This window comes from Eulemur rufifrons, chromosome 4 (genome assembly GCF_041146395.1).
Source record: "Eulemur rufifrons isolate Redbay chromosome 4, OSU_ERuf_1, whole genome shotgun sequence".
NCBI lineage: Eukaryota > Metazoa > Chordata > Mammalia > Primates > Lemuridae > Eulemur > Eulemur rufifrons.
In genome coordinates, this window is record NC_090986.1 from 84,106,057 (window position 1) to 84,125,401 (window position 19,345).

General features: G+C 65.0%; 1 protein-coding gene across 1 annotated transcript in view; it reads left to right on the forward strand.

Annotated features, from left to right (window-relative positions):
* TFDP1 (transcription factor Dp-1) overlaps positions 1-19,066 on the forward strand; it is a 35,839-nt gene extending 16,773 nt beyond the window's left edge. The window contains exons 4-12 of the mRNA XM_069467490.1: positions 3,972-4,078; positions 11,044-11,165; positions 12,262-12,427; positions 14,274-14,417; positions 14,886-14,954; positions 15,341-15,492; positions 16,160-16,326; positions 17,250-17,328; positions 18,751-19,066. Of these exons, the coding sequence (XP_069323591.1) occupies positions 3,972-4,078; positions 11,044-11,165; positions 12,262-12,427; positions 14,274-14,417; positions 14,886-14,954; positions 15,341-15,492; positions 16,160-16,326; positions 17,250-17,328; positions 18,751-18,895 (1,151 nt within the window). The 3' untranslated portion in view covers positions 18,896-19,066. The remainder of the gene's footprint in view (positions 1-3,971; positions 4,079-11,043; positions 11,166-12,261; positions 12,428-14,273; positions 14,418-14,885; positions 14,955-15,340; positions 15,493-16,159; positions 16,327-17,249; positions 17,329-18,750) is intronic.
* The last annotated feature ends 279 nt before the right edge of the window (positions 19,067-19,345 follow it).

Consider the following 19,345-nt stretch of genomic DNA (forward strand, 5'->3'; position numbering starts at 1 on the left):
GCAGCGGTCACAGGCTGCTCCAAGGAAGCGCCGCTTCACTGTAGCTAACTGGACATTTAAGCTTTGCGGCAGCTTCAGGCCCGGCACTTTCTCCAGGGAAAGTTCATAGTCTTGTTAGCTTGGTGGCGATGGCGTCTGTCCCCGCGGTGCGCACTCTGACCCCCGCCGTCCTCTACGCCCAGGGAGCTTCCTGGTCCCGCGCGGGCTGTGTCCTGTTCCGTCCTCACGGGCACGTCTGTGCTTGCGCCGAGCTGGGTTTGGTCCTGAGCCACGAGGTTGGGCTGGAGGGATCAGGACGCAACACTCTGGCGTCAGCCCGTCCTCACGGTCTCGTGCGTGCGCTCGGCTCATCCGGACGTGTCCCCCGCCGTGGCAGTCGCCGTGGCCACTCTGCCCCGGGGAGCCCCGGACCGGTCCCTTCTGCCCCAGGGCGGGCGGCAGGCGTGTCGGCCTCCGGGGGCCTCGCCCTGCGCAGCGCCAGGCCTGGCGCTGACTCGGGTCCACCCCACGCGCAGACACCCAGACTGACTTCCCAGTCAGTGGCACTTTCACGTGTTAAAATTTTGAAGTTTGCAGAGGCTCACAGGGAAGCCTCCGCTAGGCCAGGTCCCTCTTCTGCCCCCAGCAGGTGGGCGCCCGGCCTGGTTCCTGGCGCGTTGCTGAGAATTCTCCGACAGCCGGGACCCTGCGTGCGTCTGTGTGTGGGCGCGGCCCCGGCTGCCCTGAGGACGCTGCTGGGGCAGGACCTGCTCCTGGTGCTGCCCCCGCGGAGCTCCGGTGCCTGCTGCCGCCTCAGGGACGACCCCACCCCTGCCCGCCACCGGCTCCCTGTGTCCCCGAGCTCTGCAGAGGCGGCTCGGTGGGGACGGCTCATGCCCAGGGCGGTTATTTCCAGGGTGCGGCCTCCTGCTTGTGGGGTGCCCGAGTCTGAGGCAGGACCTGCCCCCGCAGCCCCGGCTGGTTGGACGAGGCTGGGCTGCACGGAGAGTGGTCTCCACCCACAGCCGCTCGCGGAAGAGCCCAGGCGGCGCCGAGGCCGGTGTTTGCCGACGCCCAGGTGGTGGGGTGAAGAGATCGTCCGGCGTGTCTACCGGTGTCAACGAAGAATGTTCCAGACCACGGTCTCAGGCTGGAGGAGGAGGAGAGAGTCTTCCTTTGAACGAGCGCCTGCACCTCTCCGCTGCGTTTCCTGCAGAGAAAGGCAGGCGGGGTCAAAGCGAAGAACGTACAGAGAGAGTCTCTGGTGCAGGGAACACGTCATTCCAAGGAAATCTAGTTAGTGACGTGCAGCGTGTCCCTGCGTATCTTGGGATCCTGGTGGCTCCTTGAGGCTGCAAAGAAAAGGGCAGGGCCCAGCGCCAGCCACGCCCGCCTTCCGCAGCCTGCCGTGTGCAGCCGGCGATAAGTGTCACGGCCCAGGTCCCGTGTGCAGGCGGCCAGAGTCCCGCCGCCCTCACGGTCCCTCTACCCGGGCCCAGGCCTCGTGCCTCTTCCCACACCCTCTGCATGGGGCGTGGTCAGGGTGACACGTGACGCCGGCCATCGCGCCCTCAGAGTCAGAAAGCTGCTTTGCTGCTGGCGAGACGCAGCGGACTCACGGCACTTCGCATCCACAGACCCCGAGGATGAAGCCCCATGCGGAGCGTGAGTCGCGTTTCATGTGGGCCGTGCCAGGCGTGTGGCCGGTGGACTTGCTCTCCCACGCTTGCTGGCGGCAGGTGCTGGCAGAACACCTGTGCCTGGACACGCGTGCTCGCGCTTCCTGTGCCTGGACACGCGTGCTCGCACTTCCTGTTCCTGTCTGTGCTTGGCGGGTCCGCGGGGCTCAGAAGCCCCCCCCTCGGCCAACGTGGGGCTCGGGCTCCGGGTGGCCGTGGGGAGCTTTGTGGGGTCCCCCACTCTGCCTGAGTCCGGCGAGGGCTGGGGGCTCCTCCTGCCTGTTTCTCCCCCTTTCCTGGCTGTGAAACCCTCGGACACCCCCCAGCCCGTGTTGGCCCCAGGGGACCGGAGGGAGAGACCGGGTTGAGACCAGGCGTGTGGGAGGCCCGCTGGCCGCCGGGCAGGCACATGGGAGGCAGAGGCGGCCGGCCTCCCCCAGGCTCAGCTGCTCCAGCCTGCCGGCCGCGGCCCCGCTGGGGCAGTAAAAGGCCCCCGGGGGGCGGGGTGGCCGCCTGTGCTCTTTTGCCCTGTGGCTCCGGGGCTGCTGGGCCTCGTGCAGCAGGCAGGGGGTGGGGGGTGCCGGCCTCACGTCTCGCTGCCCGGGAGCCCTAACTCCCCGTGGGACGCGGACACAGGAGCCTGTTGCGGGAGCCGCCCGAGCCACTGGCGCTGACTTTGCTTTTGCAAAACTCAGAGGTCTGTGTCCTTCAGGTTTATTGAAATTAGGGACGCATTTGCATATCGAAAGACAAAATGTTCTCTTTCTTTTTCACGAATCGACTCAGTATGGTTGGAAACTTACTATTTGCTCATCTGTGTGTGATCTGAAAGGTGATGCTCAGTGGCCCGGCGGTATCTTAAGCCACTCGCTGCCTGGAGAACCGCTTCTTTTTTGCCTTTTAAACCGTCCGTCACTGGTGATTCGCGCACATTTGTGTGTATCAAATCATCGTGTTACTCATCTGGATATATACGGGCTTTATTTCTGAATTAAATGTTCTAAAACAAAAGTCTTTCATGTAAGTTAAAATATTAGAAAGTAAATATTTGTTATTCTTAAGATACGGGTCTTTATTTGTAGAAGAAAACAAAACTCCCAAAGCAGAAAATCTTATTTCAGTTACAGAAAATATTTTAAATGTGTGTTGATATTAGCTGGTAAAAATATTCATATTTACCCAGTTGAATTAAAAATTGAATATCTTTCCAACAACTTCCTGGTTATCTGTCTTGATCGACTTGGGTTATTAAGAGAAATTATTCAGTGCTCACGTGTAGCAGCAAAGTTCATTATTTAACCTATTTTAAAGCGGCCTATTGTTTCTTTAGAATGCACAGAAAGCAACAGACTTGCATAAAGCCTGGAGTTGTTAAAGTCCCAGAACGCACCTTCCTGGTCACCTGTGGGGAGGGGGTGGGGGGGCGGTGCGGGGGCAGGGGGCGGGGGTGGGGGAGAGGGTGCAGCAGGGGGTCGGGGAGGGGGTGCAGACCCAGGGAGGGAAGGGAAGTGCGAGGCCCCCCTGCTCCTCCCAGCCCATCTGGCAGGTGCGGGGCGGGGGGCAGCGGGTGCAGGGCGGGCGGGAGGGGCTCTCAGAGGACCCGGGGGGTGGAGCCTCTGTGGGGTGGGAACCCCTCCTCTTGCTCACTCTTGTTCTTCGCCCGAGACCACCTACTGGGCCTTTCCCAGGACCCGCCACCCCCGACCCAACGAGTCCCGGGAGCCGCCGCCTGGTTCTCTCTGCCCCTAGTGCCATGTTTTGAATTTTATCAATTCTGGTTCGTTTTACCATTTATTATGTAAAGGAAATATTTCATGACTTTATCCACGGTCACGTGCTGGTGCGCACTCCACGGCGCCGCCGAGGGCTGAGGGCTGCGTCTCCGCTTTGCTCCGGGTGTGGCTGCCGACAGGCGGGGCCGGAGCGCGGTTCTCCTTGAGCAGAAGCGGGTCTGTTAGGTCTCTGAGCCAGTGTTGCAGCTATAGAGGGGACGTCAGGGTCAAAGTTAATTTTAATTTTAAAATCCCGTTCTGTGCTGGTGCTGGGCGCGCGGAGTGCCCGGGCCGCGGGGTGAGCAGGGGGCGCCTGGGGCATCCCTGAGCCCCGCGCGGTGCCGGGGAGCCGGCCGTCGGCGCAGCCTCCTCCCGGATCCAAGTCGGGAATCAGGCTTAGTGGACGCCTTTGCGGTTGAGCCGTCTGTCTAAAGTGGTAAAGTGGAAGAATTTCTAACGGGAAGCCTCACCTTCCTGAAACTGACGTCCAGCCTTGATTTAGGGCCGAGACTGCGCCCTGACCGGTGTCCTTGTGTTGCAGGCGTGGTGTCCTTGGTGGCTGTTCACCCGTCCGCAGTGAACCCGCTGGGGAAGCAGCTCTTGCCGAAAACCTTCGGACAGTCCAATGTCAACATTGCCCAGCAAGTGGTAAGGCCGGGACCGGGCGGAGCCTGCGGGGGTCGCGACCTGGGGGCTGGGCGCAGGGGCGCGTGGGCTCCGGCTGGGGTCGGGGCGGACACTCGCGGTGCAGCCATGCAGGGGTCGTCGGGGGGTCACAGGGCTGCCTCACCTGGGCTGCTCACCTGCTGGGGTCTCCCCGCACCTGGCGGTTGGCGTGGCGGGAGTTTGCCGGGCCTGGGGACGTCGGCGTGGCTGTCTCGCAGGGTGGCCGTCCCCCCATCCCCGGGCTGCTGTCTGCTTTGGTCACTAGCCTGCTCTTCACCGATTTCGTTTCCTGTCTTCGAGTCTGTTTTCTTTTTCCTCTCTGTGGGCTCCGGCAGGGAGCCTGTCAGACAAGGCGCCCACAGAGTCCCGGCCTCACCTGGGCCTGTCAGAGCCCGGAGTCGGGTGGGGCCGGGTTTCACCTGGGCCGGAGCTCGTGGGTGGGAGGCAGGCACGGCCCCCCGAGGCCTCCAACCCTTCCTCCAGGACCTTCCTCAGGTGCCCGAGAGGCTCGGCCCCTCCTGGTGTGGGGGCTGCACCTCTGCTCCTGCCAGGCCTGGCCCCACCGGCCCTCCCAGCCCACCTGGCCGCGTCCTCTCTGCAGGAAGGGAACTTGCGTCAGGTGTGCTGTCCCCAGGTGTCCCCTGCCCCGGGGGGAGCTCTGGGCTGGGTGTCTCCTTGCTGCGTAATGACGTTTCCATCAGAGAACAGTGACCACACAGCACGGGTATTTTGGTCATTTCCGCACTTCAGTCTTTATTTTAAATTCCTTCCTGCTGTTTGCATTCATTTAAACACACTTGAAATTCTCTGGATCCCTTTAGCAGATCTTAGTGTTTGAGTTTTAAGAGGGAGCAGCTCGTGGGCAGAGCTGAGAGGTGGCGCCGGGGGCGTGAGCAGAGCCTCTCGTGGCGGCCCTTGCTGCTGCCCGGGCGGCGTGGGGAGGGCGGGCGCTCCAGGTGCTGCCGGTGCTCAGCGTCCTGCCGGGGAGACGGGACAGTCTCTCGCTTCCCGAGTGTTGCGGCTTATTGGCAGTGGCCGCTTGTGGAAGTCCCTGGCATGTCACAGCTCTCAGTAAATGCCTTTTCTTTTCTTTTCTTTTTTTTTTTGAGACAAAGTCTCACTCTGTTGCCCGGGCTAGAGTGCCGTGGCGTCAGCCTAGCTCACGGCAACCTCAAACTCCTGAGCTCAAGCGATCCTCCTGCCTCGGCCTCCCAGAGTGCTGGGACTACAGGCGTGAGCCACCACGCCCGGCCAGTAGATGCCATTTCTATAACAGCTGAAAGTCCAGTTTTCTTGAGCTTTATGATTCACGTGGTTTGATTTTATAGGTGCCGTCTGTACATCATAGCAGAGTTTATCTTGGAGAATAACTGTAGCGACGGTTCCGTTTTCATTGCCAGTATAGACGGGTGGGAGGAGGATGAACGTGAGGATTATTTTACTGGTGTGCTTTGAACTCCGTCCGTCTGAAAGTCACGTCACTGGTGCGGTTCGGCTGTCGGAGTGAGGCTGGGGACCTCTCGCTCTGCACGGGCCCCGGGCTGTGGATCGAAGCTCACAAATTGTGAGTGTCTCTCACACCTTTTTATATTCCAAAGGCGTAAAAGTGGGACTGGCTGGTTGTGACAGGAGGCGGCTGAGTCCTCGGCTGGGGGGCGTTGGGTCTTTGACCGGCACTAGTGCGCGGGCTGCGTGCTCGAGGGGGTAGCGAGGTACCAGGGCCGTCAGCGTCCGCGGAGCGAGCCGTGTGTGCGGAGAGCACAGGTCGGGTTGGCCAGCGGCCCTCGCGGCCCTCCCAGAAGCATCGTGGGGCAGCCGCCTCCCCAGAAGGAGAATTTTATGGGAAAAATTATCTTTCCTTTGTAATTTTACCTCTGGACCGTCACTCCCTGAACGTCGTGGTTTCCTTCCGTCTGTCTGTGGACTCTCCATGTGAGAGGAGTCACGCGGCACCCACAGAGGCGATTCCAATTTCAGCTTCCAGAGTCTGTGAGATCAAGGTGCAAAAAGTGTGTTTTCAGGGCAGAAGGAGGCTGAGGCAGCAGGGCTGGAGCTGGAGCCAGTGAGGGTGGCTGGGGGCCACTCTTGGGGGTGTGGGGGTTCCCAGGAGAGGTGGGGGGCGCGGTGGGGGGGGCACTCCCAGGCAAGGGGCTGCTCCCAGGGCCCCTGCTGTGGGATGCTTGGCCTCGAGTTCTGGTTCCTCACTGCCAGGCTGGGAACTGCGAGAGCCCTGGGGTAGGGGACCCCCCTGGGGTAGGGGACTAGGGGTGAAGCTGCGCTGTACCCTCTTGGAGCACGTGGCAGGAGACTCCTGGGCCCGGCGCGGGGTGCCGCCTCCCCCCGGGGGAGGGGACTCGAGCACCCGTCCTCCTGGAGAAGCGGCCACTCAATCTGAGGGGCAGGCGGCCCCTGCGGTCCCCTCGTGGCCCCTGCTGCCGCCTGCTCCCAGGGCTCTGTGGTCTCTGGATTTGGGGTCCAGCGACGCACCGGGGTGTGGGCAGCTCCGCAGGGAGCCTGGTGGCCTCGCCCCTCCCCCTCCCCACAGAGACTCTGATCTCGCTGTCCGTCCCCCTGGTCCCATCTGCTCCTGCCTCCCCCGGCCCAGCGGTCACTGTGTCCCGGAGCTGCGGTCCCGGTGGCTTGTGTGTGGAGGAGAGCGGCCGGCAGCTGGCCTGTGTCTGCCGAGCAGTGTGTGTGCGAGGAGGGTGGGAATGTCCAGGGAAAAGTGCCCTGGAGCAGAGCCGCTGTGTCGCCTTCCTGGGGGGGCTCGTGCCAGGCCCTCGGTGCCGCCGGGCCTGCCGGGGTCTCTGTCTGACGGCTGAGCGGGTGCCGGGCGTGGTGCGGCGGGACGGCTGGTGCTGCGGGCCCGGGGCCGGGGCAGGCGCGTGGAGGGAGGCGCGGGGGGCGCTGGTGTCCTGAAGACCCCGAGGGTGAGGACGGGAGTGTGAGGGGTTTCCGGCAGACGCGTCCTTTCCGGCTGCTCGTTGCGGGCGCTGTGGGCCGCCCGGCCACAGGAGTCCTGTCACCCCGCAGGGTCTCCAGTGACCGCCGCTGAGCACCCGCTGTGTCCCTGCCCTCTGGCTTGCCCGTCCTCCGGCCCGACGCAGGCGACGCGTGCTCAGTGGAGGCCGCACCTCGGGTCCGGCCGCTGTGTTTTCGCCGTCAGCGCGGTGCTCGGTGACCGACACGAGGTCGTCCACGCTTTGCCGTAAGGTGGGCCTCGTGCTGGACACGCCCGCCCAGCTACCGGCCGCGCGAGTGTCCCAGTGTGTGTGCGGTGGCCGGGCTGAGCCGCAGTGCTGGGCTCCGCGAGGTGCCTTCTCAGCCGGCGACACTTGTGCCTCACGGTGGGTCTGCAGGGCCCGGCTGGGCAAGGGGCACCTGTGCTGGGCCGGTCCGTCCCCGACCGCGGTGGCCGCAGCAGAAGGGCCGTCTGTCTTGGGGCCGGGATCCGGCGCCTTGCGTGGGCCTGGGATGCCGGGGCGGCGCTCGTGGGGCCACCAGAGCCTCGTTCCCAGGACCCCTCCAGCTACTGTGGGCCCGCGTGCGGCGCCGTCACAGAGCTGTGCCGGGTTGTCACGGGCTCCGCCGACTGTCGCGGCCGTGCTGCGGGGAGGAAGCTGTGCCGGGCGGGCCGCCAGCAGGGGCTCCCGCGTCCTGCGGTTTGCACCGTGGGCCTCGCCCGCAGTGCCCCCGTGCCCACAGACACGCGTGCTCGCGAGGCAGCTGCTTACCCGTGGGACATTTGTTCTCTTTCATTGTTTGATTTTGTAGAAAACCCACTAATTTGATTGCTGGCCACTACTGAGGGGCGCTGCCTCTGACGAGTCTCTTGTCATTGGAAACGTGCCAATACGTGTTCCTGGGTAATGAGAAGCGTAAATGCAGTTGAAAGGTTTTCTTTTCGCGGCTGACAGGTGATCCGGGCTTAGAGGAGATTTGAAAGTGCCGTGTCAGCGGTTCCCAGGGCCGCGGCAGGTACCGCACTTATCCCTCTAAGACGCAGAGCTGGGGAGGGGCCGGCTTAAGGCAGCGAGGACGCTGGCCGCACCGGCCGCCACAGTCCCTCCCGCAGGGGCGCCGTGTCCACGCGGGCGGCGGGTTGCTGAGGCGCTCGGGGCCGCGGCAGACGGACGGCGGGGCCTCTGCTGGGCAGTCTGACCCGACTGAGGCAGAGCCGTGCAGCGTGGTCCGTGGGAAGCACAGCGTCGATGGCTGTGCAAGGCGGTGTCTGTGTCCCCAGGTGTGAGCCTTCGAATGTTAATTGATGCAGCTAAAGCGATAAGACCTGTTGTCAAAAGACAAACCAAGTATTCGCTTCCTTTACTGAAGGGGCAGCTGTCGTCTGCCTCGGACGTGCTGTGGGCCCCGCCCGGCTGCCCTCGTCCTCTGTGTAAACACTGGTGCTCCCCATGCTGGAGTCCTCCCCAATCCTGCCTGGTGCCGTCCGGGCTCCACGTTCCCCAGAGAGCACTAGGGTCCTCCCCGATCCTGCCTGGTGCCGTCCGGGCTCCACGTTCCCCAGAGAGCACTAGGGTCCTCCCCGATCCTGCCTGGTGCCGTCCGGGCTCCACGTTCCCCAGAGAGCACTAGGGTCCTCCCCGATCCTGCCTGGTGCCGTCCGGGCTCCACGTTCCCCAGAGAGCACTAGGGTCCTCCCCGATCCTGCCTGGTGCCGTCCGGGCTCCACGTTCCCCAGAGAGCACTAGAGTCCTCCCCGATCCTGCCTGGTGCCGTCCGGGCTCCACGTTCCCCAGAGAGCACTAGAGTCCTCCCCGATCCTGCCTGGTGCCGTCCGGGCTCCACGTTCCCCAGGGAGCACTAGGGTCCTCCCCGATCCTGCCTGGTGCCGTCCGGGCTCCACGTTCCCCGGAGAGCACTAGGGTCCTCCCCGATCCTGCCTGGTGCCGTCCGGGCTCCACGTTCCCCGGAGAGCACTAGAGTCCTCCCCGATCCTGCCTGGTGCCGTCCGGGCTCCACGTTCCCCGGAGAGCACTAGGGTCCTCCCCGATCCTGCCTGGTGCCGTCCGGGCTCCACGTTCCCCAGAGAGCACTAGGGTCCTCCCCGATCCTGCCTGGTGCCGTCCGGGCTCCACGTTCCCCGGAGAGCACTAGGGTCCTCCCCGATCCTGCCTGGTGCCGTCCGGGCTCCACGTTCCCCAGAGAGCACTAGAGTCCTCCCCGATCCTGCCTGGTGCCGTCCGGGCTCCACGTTCCCCAGAGAGCACTAGAGTCCTCCCCGATCCTGCCTGGTGCCGTCCGGGCTCCACGTTCCCCAGAGAGCACTAGGGTCCTCCCCGGTCCTGCCTGGTGCCGTCCGGGCTCCACGTTCCCCAGAGAGCACTAGGGTCCTCCCCGGTCCTGCCTGGTGCCGTCCGGGCTCCACGTTCCCCGGAGAGCACTAGAGTCCTCCCCGATCCTGCCTGGTGCCGTCCGGGCTCCACGTTCCCCGGAGAGCACTAGGGTCCTCCCCGATCCTGCCTGGTGCCGTCCGGGCTCCACGTTCCCCAGAGAGCACTAGGGTCCTCCCCGGTCCTGCCTGGTGCCGTCCGGGCTCCACGTTCCCCGGAGAGCACTAGAGTCCTCCCCGATCCTGCCTGGTGCCGTCCGGGCTCCACGTTCCCCGGAGAGCACTAGGGTCCTCCCCGATCCTGCCTGGTGCCGTCCGGGCTCCACGTTCCCCGGAGAGCACTAGGGTCCTCCCCGATCCTGCCTGGTGCCGTCCGGGCTCCACGTTCCCCGGAGAGCACTAGGGTCCTCCCCGATCCTGCCTGGTGCCGTCCGGGCTCCACGTTCCCCAGAGAGCACTAGAGTCCTCCCCGATCCTGCCTGGTGCCGTCCGGGCTCCACGTTCCCCAGAGAGCACTAGAGTCCTCCCCGATCCTGCCTGGTGCCGTCCGGGCTCCACGTTCCCCAGAGAGCACTAGGGTCCTCCCCGGTCCTGCCTGGTGCCGTCCGGGCTCCACGTTCCCCGGAGAGCACTAGGGTCCTCCCCAATCCTGCCTGGTGCCGTCCGGGCTCCACGTTCCCCGGAGAGCACTAGGGTCCTCCCCGATCCTGCCTGGTGCCGTCCGGGCTCCACGTTCCCCGGAGAGCACTAGAGTCCTCCCCGATCCTGCCTGGTGCCGTCCGGGCTCCACGTTCCCCAGAGAGCACTAGAGTCCTCCCCGATCCTGCCTGGTGCCGTCCGGGCTCCACGTTCCCCAGAGAGCACTAGAGTCCTCCCCGATCCTGCCTGGTGCCGTCCGGGCTCCACGTTCCCCAGAGAGCACTAGAGTCCTCCCCGATCCTGCCTGGTGCCGTCCGGGCTCCACGTTCCCCAGAGAGCACTAGGGTCCTCCCCGATCCTGCCTGGTGCCGTCCGGGCTCCACGTTCCCCAGAGGGCAGATCTTGGGACAGGCACCCGGTGACAAATGTAAACCAGGTGGCATTGTCACCTGGGGGTGGCTATTCTGTGGAGCTGGCGGAGGAGCTGCTGTCGCCCTGTGTTTGCCTTTCTTTCGAGAGCGGCTTTTGTTTGTTTTCTTGCCTCTTCCGTACCACGGAAGCTACGATCTCACTCGCCCACATCACTGAGGGGAGCAGGAGCGTGTTGAGGTCGCCCGTGAGCTCTGCACCCCTCCGGATCCCCACCCCTGGCCGTCACGGTCCCGCCCGCGTGGAGGGAGCCTTGCTCTGCGCCTGGCCTGCCGCGGTTGTGTGACGTCTGCCGTGGCTCTTGTTCTGTGGCCGATGGCTGCGCGTGGAGGAGGGACACGAGGGTGCTCGGAGCAGACGTGGCGGCTGGGCGTGCTCCACGGCCTCGGCCGCTGGGCATTGACTCTCTTGCTCTTTTTCCCGTGTGGTCAGCGAGACTCAGCAGTGGCTGTGGATGACCAGGAGTGGCGGGGACGGCGGCGTGGCGTGGAGATGACTGATTGTTCCGAATTGTCTCTTTCGACCGTAGGTCATTGGCACGCCGCAGAGACCGGCAGCGTCAAACACTGTCGTGGTAGGAAGCCCACACACCCCCAACACTCACTTTGTCTCTCAGAGCCAGCCTTCCGACTCCTCACCTTGGTCCGCTGGGTGAGCACCTCCCTCCCGCCCTAGAGCCGTAGACCCGCTTGCAGGCCTCCCTCCACGCCTCCCGCGGCCACGCGTGTTGCCTGACGGTGCTGTGGGCGCCCACGTATGTTGACCTCAGAGCTCCTCACCAAGTCCTTCCACCCGGACTGGGAAATGTTCCGTGGTGCCCAGCGCAGAGAGCAGCCGGGCACGCTGGCCTCGGTCACGGAGCCGGGCCCGCCCGCCCCTCGGCGTCTGGGGTGGCGGCTGCTGTCTGAGGGGTCGGCAGCTCTTGGCCGAGCAAGGCCTGGGACACACGTTAGCGGAGCCTTTCCCTTGTCTGCGCTGGGACACGTAGCCTTGCCTGTGGCTCGGGTCACGGCCCCACTGCACGGTCCCGGCACGGCTGCTGCTTCCACTGAAGCAAAGTGTGACGTGGAAATGCTATCACCCCAAGGTCAGCAGTGTGTCTGTCCTCACAAACACGCACACACACAGCTGTGAGCCGTGTTTGTATCGGTGCTAAAGCAAAAGTCGTCAGTGCCCAGACGTGGCCAGGGAGACACCTGGGCCTTTCTCCTTAACGTGGTGACTGAGCGGAGGCCACAGGTTGGAGCTCCCGCTCCTGCTCTGAGGCGCACCTGGCGGTTCGCACCTGTGTCAGGGGCCGCTGCAGTCTGAGCATTTGCCTTAGGAAGTCACAGCCTGCTGAAATTTGCCCCAGAATTGCCACGTGTGCACTAGAACGTCTGCTAGATCCTGATGTTGGCGGCCAGTGTCACAAGGCGGAGCTTAGCGTGCTGACACGGAGCAGACACTTGCTGATCTCACCCCTTCGGTGTCTGCCCACTGCTCTTGGCATTTGAGAACACAGAGGTGGGATCCTCCTCAGAAAGGCTCAGTTTCTGGCCTTAACACACCAGGCACCGTCCGCGTCCTCAGGCCGCAGGCTCTGGGCGGAGCCGTCCCGTGCCGGCCGGGCAGTCCTGGCGGCACGCGGGACCTGCCGCACCCGGGCTCGGCCCCGTCACGTAGCTGGTTAGACACTGTGGGTGCAGGTGCGGCTGGATCCGGGCGACTGCGGTGCTGACAGGCGTGTGTCCCTTGTGTCTTGAAGGAAGCGCAACCGGAAGGGCGAGAAGAACGGCAAGGGCCTGCGGCACTTCTCCATGAAGGTCTGCGAGAAGGTGCAGCGCAAGGGAACCACGTCCTATAACGAGGTGGCGGATGAGCTGGTGGCCGAGTTCAGCGCCGCCGACAACCACATCCTGCCGAACGAATCGGTGAGTGTGCGAGGCCGGGGTGGCGGGACTCCGCCGCATGGCGCCGTTCACGGGTTTAAATTTGAAACAATTGCAAATGCACAGAAAATTCCAAATACAGCATAAAAGAATTTTTCCTGACCCACTTGCAGGCGCGTTGCTGGGGAGAAGCCACATGTGAGCACGTGGTCCGGCTCTGCCCGCCTGGGCCCTGCGGGGCCGCCCCTCCCGCCCCACACTCGGCTCTGCGGGGCCGCCCCTCGTACCCACACACGGCCCTGCGGGGCCGCCCCTCGTACCCACACACGGCCCTGCGGGGCCGCCCCTCGTACCCACACACGGCCCTGCGGGGCCGCCCCTCGTACCCACACTCGGCCCTGCGGGGCCGCCCCTCGTACCCACACTCGGCCCTGCGGGGCCGCCCCTCGTACCCACACTCGGCCCTGCGGGGCCGCCCCTCGTACCCACACGGCCCTGCGGGGCCGCCCCTCGTACCCACACGGCCCTGCGGGGCCGCCCCTCGTACCCACACGGCCCTGCGGGGCCGCCCCTCGTACCCACACGGCCCTGCGGGGCCGCCCCTCGTACCCACACAGCCCTGCGGGGCCGCCCCTCCTACCCACACTCGGCCCTGCGGGGCCGCCCCTCCTACCCACACTCGGCCCTGCGGGGCCGCCCCTCGTACCCACACTCGGCCCTGCGGGGCCGCCCCTCGTACCCACACGGCCCTGCGGGGCCGCCCCTCGTACCCACACGGCCCTGCGGGGCCGCCCCTCGTACCCACACTCGGCCCTGCGGGGCCGCCCCTCGTACCCACACTCGGCCCTGCGGGGCCGCCCCTCGTACCCACACAGGCCCTGCGGGGCCGCCCCTCCTACCCACACAGGCCCTGCGGGGCCGCCCCTCGTACCCACACAGGCCCTGCGGGGCCGCCCCTCCTACCCACACTCGGCCCTGCGGGGCCGCCCCTCGTACCCACACAGGCCCTGCGGGGCCGCCCCTCCTACCCACACTCGGCCCTGCGGGGCCGCCCCTCGTACCCACACAGGCCCTGCGGGGCCGCCCCTCGTACCCACACGGCCCTGCGGGGCCGCCCCTCGTACCCACACAGGCCCTGCGGGGCCGCCCCTCGTACCCACACTCGGCCCTGCGGGGCCGCCCCTCGTACCCACACTCGGCCCTGCGGGGCCGCCCCTCGTACCCACACGGCCCTGCGGGGCCGCCCCTCGTACCCACACACGGCCCTGCGGGGCCGCCCCTCGTACACACACGGCCCTGCGGGGCCGCCCCTCGTACCCACACACGGCCCTGCGGGGCCGCCCCTCGTACCCACACACGGCCCTGCGGGGCCGCCCCTCGTACCCACACGGCCCTGCGGGGCCGCCCCTCGTACCCACACGGCCCTGCGGGGCCGCCCCTCGTACCCACACGGCCCTGCGGGGCCGCCCCTCGTACCCACACAGGCCCTGCGGGGCCGCCCCTCGTACCCACACACGGCCCTGCGGGGCCGCCCCTCGTACCCACACAGCCCTGCGGGGCCGCCCCTCGTACCCACACACGGCCCTGCGGGGCAGCCCCTCGTACCCACACAGGCCCTGCGGGGCCGCCCCTCGTACCCACACAGGCCCTGCGGGGCCGCCCCTCGTACCCACACGGCCCTGGGGGGTAGCCCCACCGGTCCTGACCGTGCAGGCCTGGGCGGTGCTGTGAGGACGTGTCAGACATCATGGCTCCCACACGTCATGGCTCCATGGGAAGAGCTAAGGATGTGCCTCTGCCGTAGGTGGTGGGTGCACGTGGTCTAGAACGTTCCATGTTAGTCTGTGAGTTTGTGGACCGTTTGCACAGTTAACTCCGTCTCCCCCAGGCCTACGACCAGAAGAACATACGGCGGCGGGTCTACGATGCCCTGAACGTGCTCATGGCCATGAACATCATCTCCAAGGAGAAGAAGGAGATCCGGTGGATTGGCCTCCCCACCAACTCGGCTCAGGAGTGCCAGAACCTGGAGGTGCGCCGCCGGCGCCCCGTGGGTCGTTCGCGGGGCCTGGGCTGCGAGCGCCCTGGGCGGGGCGGCTGCACAGGGTCCCCGCATCCTCTGTCCCTGGCGTCACCGTCGCCCGCCCGGCGCTGGGCGCCATTCACCCGGCCTGGCCTGGCTCTGCGACGTGGCCGCCGGGGAGGGAGAGCGGCTGAGCCACTAGAGCGTGTCGAACTCTAGTGTCGGTTAGTCCCGAATCTCGTGTGTGGGATCCTTTAAAAAAATACCACAGCCAAATCCAAGACATGAGAGGAGGGAGGTGCGGGTCGGAAACTGAAGAAAAGCTCACGTGTGTGTGAGCGTGTGCCGTGTGCTAGACACGTGCGTGTCCCTCCGACTAGACTCGAGGTGAACGTGAGGGATTCTGCGAGAGTGCAGGTTTGACGCGTGCAGAGGGAGAGTGTCGTGATTTCCTGCGTCGGTCGTTTGTTTTCCAAGGTGGAGAGACAGAGGAGACTTGAAAGAATAAAACAGAAACAGTCTCAACTTCAAGAACTGATCCTGCAGGTGAGAAAGCACTGTCCCGGAGGCAGGGGGACTTCTGTTCTGTTGGTCAGTTTTCCGGCACCCGCCGGCAGCAGGGCGCGCTCCTGCCCGGCACGAAGTCTCTGCTTTGAGGCTCTGCGTGTGTGGGGCTCGCCTCGTGCAGCTGGGCGGGCGCCATGGCCTCGTGCACGCCCTGGCTCCCGTGTCTGGGTGGTGGCATCTAAATACCCACTCAGAGAGGCGCAGCCCACCGAGTGCCCGGCATGGCTGGAACGCTAAGGAGCCGCAGCCCAGGCCAAGCCCCGGAGGGCACTGGGGTGGGGGTGGGGGCAGGGGCTCCTGGGAGCCTGGGGGCGCGTTGCTCGTGGCGACTGCCGGCCAAGTGCCGACTGCTGCCTCCTTCCCAGCAAATCGCCTTCAAGAACCTGGTGCAGAGGAACCGGCACGCGGAGCAGCAGGCCAGCCGGCCGCCCCCGCCCAACTCCGTCATCCACCTGCCCTTCATCATCGTCAACACCAGCAAGAAGACCGTCATCGACTGCAGCATCTCCAACGACAAGTACGTCGGGGACGGGACAGGAGTGCCCGGCTGAGCTTCTCTGTTTTCGGGGAGCCAAAGCCTGTTAGGATTTTTATTAGGACGAGTTTTAAAATGTTGCGCAATAGCCGAGCTTTGCAGACAGTCGGGGACCAGCGAGCGTGTGCCCGGGGCGTGTCCTGCCTGCCACGCATGCACAGTGGTCTGTGCGTGATCGGAGCCCCTCGTGATGTTTATTTCTGATGTGGTTTCTTTTTTGTTTGTTTGTTTTGAGACAGAGTCTCACTCTGTTGCCCGGGTTAGAGTGCCGTGGCATCAGCCTAGCTCACAGCAACCTCCAATTCCTGGGCTCAAGCGATCCTCCTGTCTCAGCCTCCCGAGTAGCTGGGACTACAGGCATGCGCCACTATGCCCGGCTAATTTTTCTATATATATATTTTTAGTTGTCCATATAATTTCTTTCTATTTTAGTAGAGATGGGGTCTCGCTCTTGCTCAGGCTGGTCTCGAACTCCTGACCCCAGGTGACCCTCCCATCTCGGCCTCCCTGAGTGCTGGGATCACAGGTGCGAGCACCACACCTGGCCTGAGTGTGGCCTCTTGACGAGGCTGGGTGACGAGGGCCCCGCAGGGCTGTGTCGTCCGGGAAACCCCGTCCTCCATCTTCTGGGGCTGCGTCTCCCCGTCAGGTTCGAGTACCTGTTCAACTTCGACAACACGTTTGAGATCCACGACGACATCGAGGTGCTGAAGCGGATGGGGATGGCCTGTGGGCTGGAGTCGGGCAGCTGCTCTGCGGACGACCTCAAAGTGGCAAGAAGCTTGGTACCGAAAGCTCTGGAGCCGTACGTGACAGGTCAGTCGTGCCCAGGGGACCCTGGCGAGGCTGCGTGGCTGGAGTGACGGTCGGCCCCGGCCCAGTTGGTGCCCATCCTCGTGCCCCGGCCGCACAGGGGACAGGGCTGTGGGCGAGTCCCCTGGTGCCTCACCTGCGGGGACACGGGGATCCCCATCCGAGGGGGTGTCTGTGGACGCGCTGCTGTGGTTTGTAGGACGAGCTGTTGAGGGAGGTCAAGAGTTTCGTCTCAAAGTGAGGCCAAAAGCAGGAGAAAGTGAAATTCTTCGCAGAGTGTAACTGGGTTGCCGGTTTTTCCCCCAAAGCGAGCTGGCTGGTGTCTAACAAAGTGACCGGGAAAAGCGTTTTAGGGCCACGGAAGTTCCGTGGCTGTGGACACCGCGGGGCGCGGCAGGCGTCTGTCTCATGAGCTGCTGCTCTGGTCCCTGTGGCTCCAACGCCTCGGGACGCCCGGCCACGGTGCGGGGCGTGGCGCTGTGCTGAGAAACCGTGACAGATGCCACCTCTGCTGCTCTGCTCTTATGTCCCTGTCCCCCGTCCCTGAGAGGGCCGGGGGTGTCTCCTGCAACCCGGAGGGCTCCTCGGCCATCCCGGAGCAAGTGGGTCCCGGCCGGCCTCAGGCCCCGTGACCCACGCGGCCCACGCAGTGGACAGCTCGGCGGGGCCTGCCAGGCAGGGCGTGGGGAGGAGTCTGCGCACAGAGGCGCTTGCCCCACTTGTGTGTGACGGTGACGTGACACCGAGCCGGCAGCACGTGGCTGTCACTTACAGATGAGGTCTCTCGTCTTCCTTGGAAGAGAGGCCGTGGGACTGCAGACGCCTGCTCTGTCGTGGGCGACACACCCGCAAGCCCGCGGTGCCGCAGCCCGGCCGCCCGGCCCGTGCCGGCCGTCCCTGCCGCTCACTCTCTGCTTCTCTTCCAGAGATGGCTCAGGGGTCCATCGGCGGGGTCTTCCTCACCACCGCGGGTTCCGCGTCCAACGGCACGAGGCTCTCCTCCAGGTGACCGCGCGGGGGAGGGGAGGCGGCCGGTCCCTGCCCTGTCAGAACGTGGCTTGTCTGTCTTGGAGGCCACCGCAGCCGCTCTGGGCCTGTCCCTGTGTTGGCTTCGTCCCCCTAGAACTTAAAAGTGGCACATGGTTTTTGTTTGTTTGCGAAGTAGCCCCCGGTAAAGTAGAACATACGTGAGGTCCTGGTTTACACGCAATTCCGTTGTGTGCTTTTTCCATCTCAGAGTCTGTGGCATGTGCGCTTCCACGTTCTTGAAGGAGTTTTATTATTTAAGTAAAAGTACATGTAATCTTTGACCTTGAGGTCCCACGGAGCAGAATGACGTCCCTAGGGGGTTATCTTAGGTTTTTAAAGATAAATATAAGGTAACTTTTGCAGTAGATACTAACAAAACAATGGTTTTATTCACGTTTATATTTCATTGTTATACATTATATAATTACTTTGTTAATCCTAGATACTAGGAAAGCGTTTAATTTTATGAAAGATGAGGAATTAGCAGCCCGGAGGTCGGCGTCACGGGCTGGTCCCTGGGCCCAGCGCGCTCAGCCCCGCCGCGAGGCTCCGCGACCGACGCGCTGGCGTCAGGGAGGCCGCGGGCGGGGTGGGCCCCGGGACCCCGCACGGCGCCTGCGCGTGGCGCGGTTCTTGGCCTCCGGCCGAGTGCGCACGCGCAGGGCTGGCTGTTCTCTGGGTGGGCTCTGGGGGTCTTCACACTTTTGTCTTCACATAATCCTTTTTACTGATGAGACTTAAGACGTGTCAGTGGAGACAAAGCGGTACCATTTCTGAAGAAAAGTCAGTTTTCCTAGTGGCTCGATATGACAGTCACGAAAGGGCACTTAGGCGGCTCCCAGGCGTGAGGAGAACGCGAGCTCCGCGGCTGCGGGTCCCGCGGTTCCCGCGTCGTCCGCGGAGTCTCCCGGACGCGGCGCTGCTGCGCCAGGGAGCGCGTCCGCTGGCTTTCCTGCGCAGGGCGCGTGCCCGTCCCCGGCGTTGGGGCGCGTGCCCGCGGCTCGGCCCCGCGCTGAGAGCTCGCCCGCGGCGCGCGTCTGTGGCGCTGCCCGCCTGGCGCGGACGCCCCGCCTCCCGTCCCGCCGCGCGCTCCTCTCCCTGCCGTGTGCCGGGCGGGCGGGGGTCCTGGGAAGAGGCGTCTGCGGTTTCCAGCGTGTGCCCCTCGCGGCTCTGTCCCTGAGGGGGTGCGGACCCGGCGTGGGGGCTCTGCCGCCACCCCGGTCTCAGGGACAGATTCGAGACGACGGGCGGGGCAGGGTGTGACAGGCGGCTGGTGGCCGAGGTCGGTTCTGCGCTGTGGGCGTGGCTGGAGAGACCCCCCGTCAGGGCGACGCCGGCCTGCGGTGGCTCGGCCGACCCGGCAGCGCCACCGACCTCACGCCGGCCCTGTCCTTGCAGTGACCTGACCAACGGCGCGGACGGGACGCTGGCCACCAGCTCCAACGGGTCCCAGTACAGCGGCTCCAGGGTGGAGACCCCGGTGTCCTACGTCGGGGAGGACGAGGACGACGACGACGACTTCAACGAGAACGAGGAGGACTGACGTCCCCACGGCGTCCCCGCGGCCTGCAGCTCCAGCTGCCGGAGAAGCTGTTGAGGGAAGAGAGACTTTTGTCACGTGGGTTTCCTGTTTCCTTTTGGCTGCTCCCGAGAAGCCGCCGGCGAGCCGCTGGCCTGGGGACGCTGCTCCGGCGCCGTGGGCGCGGGATGCCGCCCTGCCCCTTAAGCTTTCGTGCTTTCATTTGCTTCCTTTTTTTTTTTTTTAAACTCCGAGTTCATCTTTGCCTCTTAACAATTCTTGCGAGTTTGCCGAAGAGACTGCACTCCGGCCGCGCCGACGACACGCAGCGCCGCCTTGCTGCGGCCCGGCCGCCTGCGCCTGCGCCTGCGCCTGCGCGGCGAGTGTCGGCGCCGCCCTGCTGCGGCCCGGGCCGCCTGCGCCTGCGCGGCGAGTGTCGGCGCCGCCCTGCTGCGGCCCGGGCCGCCTGCGCCT